Genomic DNA, 10,781 nt, shown 5'->3' on the forward strand with positions numbered 1-10,781 from the left:
CTCACCCTCATTACTGTACCTCATACCTCACCCTCATTACTGTACGTCATACCTCACCCTCATTACTGTACGTCATACCTCACCCTCATTACTGTACGTCATACCTCACCCTCATTACTGTACGTCATACCTCACCCTCATTACTGTACGTCATACCTCACCCTCATTACTGTACCTCATACTTCACCCTCATTACTGTACCTCATACCTCACCCTCATAACTGTACGTCATACCTCACCCTCACAACTGTACCTCATACCTCACCCTCATTACTGTACCTCATACTTCACCCTCATTACTGTACGTCATACCTCACCCTCATTACTGTACCTCATACCTCACCCTCATTACTGTACGTCATACCTCACCCTCATTACTGTACGTCATACCTCACCCTCATTACTGTACCTCATACTTCACCCTCATTACTGTACGTCATACCTCACCCTCATTACTGTACGTCATACCTCACCCTCATTACTGTACCTCATACTTCACCCTCATTACTGTACCTCATACCTCACCCTCATTACTGTACCTCATACCTCACCCTCATTACTGTACCTCATACCTCACCCTCATTACTGTACCTCATACCTCACCCTCATTACTGTACCTCATACCTCACCCTCATTACTGTACCTCATACCTCACCCTCATTACTGTACCTCATACCTCACCCTCATTACTGTACCTCATACCTCACCCTCATTACTGTACCTCATACCTCACCCTCATTACTGTACCTCATACCTCACCCTCATTACTGTACCTCATACCTCACCCTCATTACTGTACCTCATACCTCACCCTCATTACTGTACCTCATACCTCACCCTCATTACTGTACCTCATACCTCACCCTCATTACTGTACCTCATACCTCACCCTCATTACTGTACCTCATACCTCACCCTCATTACTGTACCTCATACCTCACCCTCATTACTGTACCTCATACCTCACAACTGTACCTCATACCTCACCCTCGTTACTGTACCTCATACCTCACCCTCGTTACTGTACATCATACCTCACCCTCATTACTGTACCTCATACCTCACCCTCATTACTGTACCTCATACCTCACCCTCATTACTGTACCTCATACCTCACCCTCATTACTGTACCTCATACCTCACCCTCATTACTGTACCTCATACCTCACCCTCATTACTGTACCTCATACCTCACCCTCATTACTGTACGTTGTACCTCACCCTCATTACTGTACCTCATACTTCACCCTCATTACTGTACGTCATACCTCACAACTGTACCTCATACCTCACCCTCATTACTGTACCTCATACCTCACCCTCATTACTGTACCTCATACCTCACCCTCATTACTGTACATCATACCTCACCCTCATTACTGTACCTCATACCTCACCCTCATTACTGTACCTCATACCTCACCCTCATTACTGTACGTCATACCTCACAACTCTACCTCATACCTCACCCTCATAACTGTACGTCATACCTCACCCTCATAACTGTACGTCATACCTCACCCTCATAACTGTACGTCATACCTCACCCTCATTACTGTACCTCATACCTCACCCTCATTACTGTACCTCATACCTCACCCTCATTACTGTACCTCATACCTCACCCTCATTACTGTACCTTATACCTCACCCTCATTACTGTACCTCATACCTCACCCTCATTACTGTACCTCATACCTCACCCTCATTACTGTACCTCATACCTCACCCTCATTACTGTACCTCATACCTCACCCTCATTACTGTACGTCATACCTCACCCTCATTACTGTACCTCATACCTCACCCTCATTACTGTACGTCATACCTCACCCTCATTACTGTACCTCATACCTCACCCTCATTACTGTACGTCATACCTCACCCTCATTACTGTACCTCATACTTCACCCTCATTACTGTACGTCATACCTCACCCTCATTACTGTACCTCACCCTCATTACTGTACGTTGTACCTCACAACTGTACCTCATACCTCACCCTCATTTCTGTACCTCATACCTCACCCTCATTACTGTACCTCATACCTCACCCTCATTACTGTACCTCATACCTCACCCTCATTACTGTACCTCATACCTCACCCTCATTACTGTACCTCATACCTCACCCTCATTACTGTACCTCATACCTCACCCTCATTACTGTACCTCATACTTCACCCTCATTACTGTACCTCATACTTCGCCCTCATTACTGTACCTCATACCTCACCCTCATTACTGTACCTCATACCTCACCCTCATTACTGTACCTCATACCTCACCCTCATTACTGTACCTCATACCTCACCCTCATTACTGTACCTCATACCTTACCCTCATTACTGTACCTCACCCTCATTACTGTACCTCATACCTCACCCTCATTACTGTACCTCATACCTCACCCTCACAACTGTACCTCATACCTCACCCTCACAACTGTACCTCATACCTCACCCTCACTACTGTACCTCATACCTCACCCTCATTACTGTACCTCATACTTCACCCTCATTACTGTACCTCATACCTCACCCTCATAACTGTACCTCATACTTCACCCTCATTACTGTACGTCATACCTCACCCTCATTACTGTACCTCATACCTCACCCTCATTACTGTACCTCATACCTCACCCTCATTACTGTACCTCATACCTCACCCTCATTACTGTACCTCATACCTCACCCTCATTACTGTACCTCATACCTCACCCTCATAACTGTACGTCATACCTCACCCTCACAACTGTACCTCATACCTCACCCTCACTACTGTACCTCATACTTCACCCTCATTACTGTACCTCATACCTCACCCTCATTACTGTACCTCATACCTCACCCTCATTACTGTACGTCATACCTCACCCTCATTACTGTACGTCATACCTCACCCTCATTACTGTACGTCATACCTCACCCTCATTACTGTACGTCATACCTCACCCTCATTACTGTACCTCATACTTCACCCTCATTACTGTACCTCATACCTCACCCTCATAACTGTACGTCATACCTCACCCTCACAACTGTACCTCATACCTCACCCTCATTACTGTACCTCATACTTCACCCTCATTACTGTACCTCATACCTCACCCTCATTACTGTACCTCATACCTCACCCTCATTACTGTACGTCATACCTCACCCTCATTACTGTACGTCATACCTCACCCTCATTACTGTACGTCATACCTCACCCTCATTACTGTACGTCATACCTCACCCTCATTACTGTACGTCATACCTCACCCTCATTACTGTACCTCATACTTCACCCTCATTACTGTACCTCATACCTCACCCTCATAACTGTACGTCATACCTCACCCTCACAACTGTACCTCATACCTCACCCTCATTACTGTACCTCATACTTCACCCTCATTACTGTACGTCATACCTCACCCTCATTACTGTACCTCATACCTCACCCTCATTACTGTACGTCATACCTCACCCTCATTACTGTACGTCATACCTCACCCTCATTACTGTACGTCATACCTCACCCTCATTACTGTACCTCATACTTCACCCTCATTACTGTACGTCATACCTCACCCTCATTACTGTACGTCATACCTCACCCTCATTACTGTACCTCATACCTCACCCTCATTACTGTACCTCATACTTCACCCTCATTACTGTACCTCATACTTCACCCTCATTACTGTACCTAATACCTCACCCTCATTACTGTACCTCATACCTCACCCTCATTACTGTACCTCATACCTCACCCTCACAACTGTACCTCATACCTCACCCTCATTACTGTACCTCATACCTCACCCTCATTACTGTACGTCATACCTCACCCTCATTACTGTACGTCATACCTCACCCTCATTACTGTACGTCATACCTCACCCTCATTACTGTACCTCATACTTCACCCTCATTACTGTACGTCATACCTCACCCTCATTACTGTACCTCATACCTCACCCTCATTACTGTACGTCATACCTCACCCTCATTACTGTACCTCATACTTCACCCTCATTACTGTACCTCATACTTCACCCTCATTACTGTACCTAATACCTCACCCTCATTACTGTACCTCATACCTCACCCTCATTACTGTACCTCATACCTCACCCTCACAACTGTACCTCATACCTCACCCTCATTACTGTACCTCATACTTCACCCTCATTACTGTACGTCATACCTCACCCTCATTACTGTACGTCATACCTCACCCTCATTACTGTACCTCATACTTCACCCTCATTACTGTACCTCATACTTCACCCTCATTACTGTACCTAATACCTCACCCTCATTACTGTACCTCATACCTCACCCTCATTACTGTACCTCATACCTCACCCTCACAACTGTACCTCATACCTCACCCTCATTACTGTACCTCATACTTCACCCTCATTACTGTACGTCATACCTCACCCTCATTACTGTACGTCATACCTCACCCTCATTACTGTACGTCATACCTCACCCTCATTACTGTACCTCATACTTCACCCTCATTACTGTACGTCATACCTCACCCTCATTACTGTACGTCATACCTCACCCTCATTACTGTACCTCATACTTCACCCTCATTACTGTACCTCATACTTCACCCTCATTACTGTACCTAATACCTCACCCTCATTACTGTACCTCATACCTCACCCTCATTACTGTACCTCATACCTCACCCTCACAACTGTACCTCATACCTCACCCTCATTACTGTACCTCATACTTCACCCTCATTACTGTACGTCATACCTCACCCTCATTACTGTACCTCATACCTCACCCTCATTACTGTACCTCATACCTCACCCTCATTACTGTACCTCATACCTCACCCTCATTACTGTACCTCATACCTCACCCTCATTACTGTACCTCATACCTCACCCTCATTACTGTACCTCATACCTCACCCTCATTACTGTACCTCATACCTCACCCTCATTACTGTACCTCATACCTCACCCTCATTACTGTACCTCATACCTCACCCTCATTACTGTACCTCATACCTCACCCTCATTACTGTACCTCATACCTCACCCTCATTACTGTACCTCGTACCTCACCCTCATTACTGTACGTTGTACCTCACCCTCATTACTGTACCTCATACTTCACCCTCATTACTGTACGTCATACCTCACAACTGTACCTCATACCTCACCCTCATTACTGTACCTCATACCTCACCCTCGTTACTGTACATCATACCTCACCCTCGTTACTGTACATCATACCTCACCCTCATTACTGTACCTCATACCTCACCCTCATTACTGTACCTCATACCTCACCCTCATTACTGTACCTCATACCTCACCCTCATTACTGTACCTCATACCTCACCCTCATTACTGTACATCATACCTCACCCTCATTACTGTACCTCATACCTCACCCTCATTACTGTACCTCATACCTCACCCTCATTACTGTACGTCATACCTCACAACTCTACCTCATACCTCACCCTCATTACTGTACCTCATACCTCACCCTCATTACTGTACGTTATACCTCACAACTCTACCTCATACCTCACCCTCATAACTGTACGTCATACCTCACAACTCTACCTCATACCTCACCCTCATTACTGTACCTCATACCTCACCCTCATAACTGTACGTCATACCTCACCCTCATTACTGTACGTCATACCTCACCCTCATTACTGTACCTCATACCTCACCCTCATTACTGTACCTCATACCTCACCCTCATTACTGTACCTCATACCTCACCCTCATTACTGTACCTCATACCTCACCCTCATTACTGTACCTCATACTTCACCCTCATTACTGTACCTCATACCTCACCCTCATTACTGTACCTCATACCTCACCCTCATTACTGTACGTCATACCTCACCCTCATTACTGTACCTCATACCTCACCCTCATTACTGTACGTCATACCTCACCCTCATTACTGTACCTCATACTTCACCCTCATTACTGTACCTCATACCTCACCCTCATTACTGTACCTCACCCTCATTACTGTACGTTGTACCTCACAACTGTACCTCATACCTCACCCTCATTACTGTACCTCATACCTCACCCTCATTACTGTACATCATACCTCACCCTCATTACTGTACCTCACCCTCATTACTGTACCTCACCCTCATTACTGTACCTCACCCTCATTACTGTACCTCCGTTCCTCACAACTGTATGCCATAACCTCGTAACTGTCCCTCCGCCCTCATAACTGTACCTCATATCGCGCCCTCATATACCCCCATCATGTACACTGCCCCCTAATATACCCCTGTCATGTTCACCAACACGTCCCCCCCCCCCCCCCGTCGTGTACACTGCCCCCCCGTATACCCCCGTCGTGTACACTGCCCCCCCGTATACCCCCGTCGTGTACACTGCCCCCCCGTATACCCCCGTCGTGTACACTGCCCCCCCGTATACCCCCGTCGTGTACACTGCCCCCCCGTATACCCCCCTCGTGTACACTGCCCCCCCGTATACCCCCCTCGTGTACACTGCCCCCCGTATACCCCCCTCGTGTACACTACCCCCCGTATACCCCTCTCGTGTACACTGCCCCACCGTATACCCCCCTCGTGTACACTGCCCCCCCGTATACCCCTGTTATGTTCACTAACATGTGTCCCCCCCCCCCCCCACCCGTATACCCCCGTCATGTTCACTGCCCCCCGTATACCCCCGTCATGTTCACTCCCCTCCTCCCCATCACTTTCAGTATCTGTTCACCACCTGCTGACATGTGATCGTACCTCTTGTAGTCGGCGGTGTTTACCCAGTATGGAGGCAGTACAGGAGATAACGCTATGACGTCATGTTTCTCTTGTCCTGTAGGGGTCTCTGGTGAGCCGGATCGTCCTTCTCATCCCCCACCATGGAGGTGAACCCGGCCAGTGTGGTGTGGAGCCCGGACCTAGAGGCCGTGTCGCTCTCGGTGGCTGGATTAGAGGTGAAGCTGGGGTCTCTGGTGACGCTGCTTCTACTGACCCTCATTAGCGGCCTGACCCCCCTCTTCCTCTTCAGGCGCCAGGCGCCCCCCGACATTCTGGGTGGGTCCTGCCAGGTGCAGGTGACTTTTATTTGGGGTCAGGCTCTGGACCCTCCGTGTAGTTGCTGCCCCCCAGTATAATGATGACTTTTTTCCGCAGGTGGTCGGCGCAGGGCACTCAGTCTGATCAGCTGCTTCACCGGAGGAGTCTTCCTCGCCACCTGCCTGCTAGATCTGCTGCCCAATTATCTCTCTGGGATCAATGACGCCCTCATCAGGCTCAATATAACTGTGAGTATGGCACCTGGCCACGAGAGGAAAGGCATGGGGGGCATCTGGCCACGTGAGCTAAAAGGGCCCATTCACACTTATGTATTTTCTGAGCAGAGTTTTGCTGGGGAAAATAGGATGCAGCAGCCCCTCACTGCTTTTAGTTGGATTCTGCTGCACCATTCGCACTACGAAATTTCCACGGTGGACGTTCCTCTGGGGAAATTCCAGGGCCCCAAACTCTTCTGAAAGAATAAACATGTTAAAAATGAAGGCGCTGGGTAATGTTTTGCTGTCTATGGGGACCGCACATTTTCGAGCGTCCTAGCGCCGGCTTCTTAAAGGGGTACTCCGCCCCTATACATCTTATCCCCTATACAAAGGATAGGGGATAAGATGTCAGATCGCTGCGGTCTCGCTGCTGGGGACCCCCGGGATCCCCGCTGCGGCACCGCGCTATCATTACAGCACAGAGCGAGTTCGCTCTGTGCGTAATGACGGGCGATACCGGGGACGGAGCAGCGTGACATCATGGCTCCGCCCCTCGTGACATTACAATCCATCCCCTTAATGCAAGTCTATGGGAGGGGGCGTGACGACTGCCCCTCCCCCTCCCATAGACTTGTATTGAAAGGGGTGGGCCGTGACGTCACGAGGTGCGGAGCCGTGACGTAACGATGCTCCGGCCCCTGTATTGCCCGTCATTACGTGCAGAGCGAACTCGCAGCGGGACCGCGGCGATCTGACATCTTATCCCCTATCCTTTGGATAGGGGATAAGATGTCTAGGGGCAGAGTACCCCTTTAAACCAGCGCCGCTACAAATGGAATATCTACAGGCAGAGATTCCATAGTGTGAATGAGCCCTAATAGTATCGGGCAAGTGCCGGATTATAGGAGGAATGTACAGCAGGACGGTATAGATACAGATCTCTGCTTGCTGTCATTGAATGTATGAATCTTTTTTACATTCAGAAGACTTGATACTTATAATAGATGAGGAATTGTATTAGTTTATCCAGTCTTCTATACCTCTTCTTCTCATAGCTGAGGGTTTGTTACAGTTTGATCCCGTCAAGGCAAGCTAAGACAGTAATATGGGGGGATATCGATCAAAGCCTGTGCAGAGGAAAAGTTGACTAGTTGTCTATAGCAACCAATCAGATCGCTTCTCTTATTTTTCAGAGGCATTTTTGTTAAAATTAAAGAAGCGATCTGATTGGTTGCTATGGGCAACTGGTTAACTTTTCCTCTGCACAGGTTTTGATAAATGCTCCCAATGGTCTTTGTAAGACAGGAAGTGAACAGAGCGGGGTGGCACAAGTGGGCGGAGTCATGTGTTCCCTTTAACCCTTTGCTTTCTATGTCTGCTCACAGCTTCAGTTCCCGCTGCAGGAGTTCATCTTGGCCATGGGCTTCTTTCTGGTCCTGGTCTTGGAGCAGATTGTGCTGAGTTACCAGGAGCCGGCGGGGTGGACGGAGGAGACGCACTCCCTCCTGGGCACTGACAGCAGGATCCCGCACCCGGAGCAGCCACACGTGCACGTGGATGTGAATGCTCACTCTGCAGTGCGGGCCGTGGTCCTGGTGCTGTCCCTCTCCTTACACTCGGTCTTGGAGGGTCTCGCCGTGGGGCTCCTGCAGGAGAGCGGGAAGGTGCTGGAGACCTGCCTGGCGCTCCTCATCCACAAGTGCATCGTCTCCTTCAGCCTCACCCTGAAGCTGGCGCAGGGCCGGCTCCGCCCCCGCGCTATCCTCTCCTGCCTCCTCCTCTTCGCCTTCATGACCCCTCTGGGCATTGGCCTGGGCATCGTGTCTACGGAGAATGCCGACCCCCTACATCAGCTGACCCGCAGCGTCCTGGAGGGCATCGCCACGGGGACCTTTCTGTACATCACCTTCCTAGAGATATTGCCCCATGAGCTGACCGCCAGCGACCAGCGCATTGTCAAAGTGATCGTCATCCTCTGCGGCTTCTCCGTCGTCACCGCCATCTTATTCGTCAAGATCTGATGGCTCACGGATACAGTGCCCCCTCATGGCTTGTGTCTTCCTGCCCCTTTATAAAGAGCAATTTCAGCAAACACCCCACCCCCATGTGGACGAACATATAACACCAGCAGTAATGACTGTAATACTGCCCCCTGTGGACAAAAATATAACTACACCAGCATAAACTATCTTAATGTGCCACTCTCCTTTTCTGCAGTAAAAGCTTCCTCTTGGCTTAAGATCAGTGTTTCCCAACCAGGGAGCCTCCAGCTGTTGCAAAACTACAACTCCCAGCATGCCCGGACAGCCAACGGCTGTCCGGGCGTGCTGAGAGTTGTAGTTTTGCAACAGCTGGAGGCACCCTGGTTGGGAAACACAGGCTTTAGAAAGTTTAGAGAGTTGCAGTACAATTTGATTTAGGGATCTTTAGATGTGCCATGTCGCCACCTAGTGTTAGAGTTAAGGTGTTTCTTCTGCATCTGAAGATTTATTATACAATTTTGCACAGAATCTGCATAGAATTATATAAATAGTTAAAGAGGAGGGGCCTCGGATACCTACAGACTGCGTTGACCCTTCCTTCTTGTCGGGGGTGACCGTGCGCTGATGCTTCACCCCTCGTAGGGTTTTTATATTTTAACTTTTTGTCAGTATTATGTAGTGAATCTGCTTCTTTTGTTTTATTTAATCCCCGCCTTCATTATAAGCCCCGCCTTTTGTCGTTTGTGACACTAATGGCGTTGCCGTCCCCTCGATCCCCGATTTAAAACCCTTTTTAGATCTGCTGCCGGATTCGCACATTTGGTGGCCCCAGAAGCCACCGCTTTCAGGATTGTACTAATTGTAGAGAAGATAAATATATATTTGTACATGAGAGACCCTGGAGGCTGCGAGGGTCATATTTGTGGGGGACCTCATAAGACTTGACCTTTAACCTCCCACGCTGGTGCCAGATCTTCTTCTATATTTGATATGTTAATGTATTTTCTAGTGGCTTTTTTCGATGACGTCTGCTTTTTTACGGTTCTTGCCTTTCTATCAATGTGATCATATTTTGTACTCGGATGCGTGTGCTAGAGACTTCAAATAAATATCTATCATTTTCACTATTTGGGAGTGTGCCTGATGAATTATTCCTGGGGAAGTATTAGGAGGCTGCACCGGGGGAATTGTTTTTACCTGGAAAAGCATTACAAAGTTACCAGTCAGTGTTTAGGGTCACCCGGTCAGTGTACAGTGTAGTGTATATAAAAGTGTATATAATGTCCCCCCCCGGTCAGTGTACAGTCTAGTGTATATAATGTCCCCCCCTCCGGTCAGTGTACAGTGTAGTGTATATAATGTCCCCCCCCCCTCTGGTCAGTGTACAGTCTAGTGTATATAATGTCCCCCCCTCCGGTCAGTGTACAGTGTAGTGTATATAATGTCCCCCCCCCCTCTGGTCAGTGTACAGTGTAGTGTATATAATGTCCCCCCCCCCCTCTGGTCAGTGTACAGT

The 10,781-nt window shown here is 48.5% G+C and overlaps 1 protein-coding gene across 3 annotated transcripts in view; it reads left to right on the plus strand.

The window, feature by feature from the left end:
- Window positions 1-10,392, plus strand: part of SLC39A1 (solute carrier family 39 member 1) — a 13,027-nt gene extending 2,635 nt beyond the window's left edge. For 2 of the 3 annotated variants that reach the window (XM_056545509.1, XM_056545508.1), the window contains exons 2-4: window positions 6,869-7,083; window positions 7,183-7,313; window positions 8,669-10,392. In XM_056545509.1, the coding sequence (XP_056401484.1) occupies window positions 6,909-7,083; window positions 7,183-7,313; window positions 8,669-9,304 (942 nt within the window). In that variant the 5' untranslated portion in view covers window positions 6,869-6,908 and the 3' untranslated portion in view covers window positions 9,305-10,392. The remainder of the gene's footprint in view (window positions 1-6,868; window positions 7,084-7,182; window positions 7,314-8,668) is intronic. The other variant, XM_056545510.1, reaches the window with a different exon arrangement.
- Window positions 10,393-10,781: the final 389 nt, after the last annotated feature.

Source organism: Hyla sarda, chromosome 11 (genome assembly GCF_029499605.1).
Source record: "Hyla sarda isolate aHylSar1 chromosome 11, aHylSar1.hap1, whole genome shotgun sequence".
Lineage (NCBI taxonomy): Eukaryota > Metazoa > Chordata > Amphibia > Anura > Hylidae > Hyla > Hyla sarda.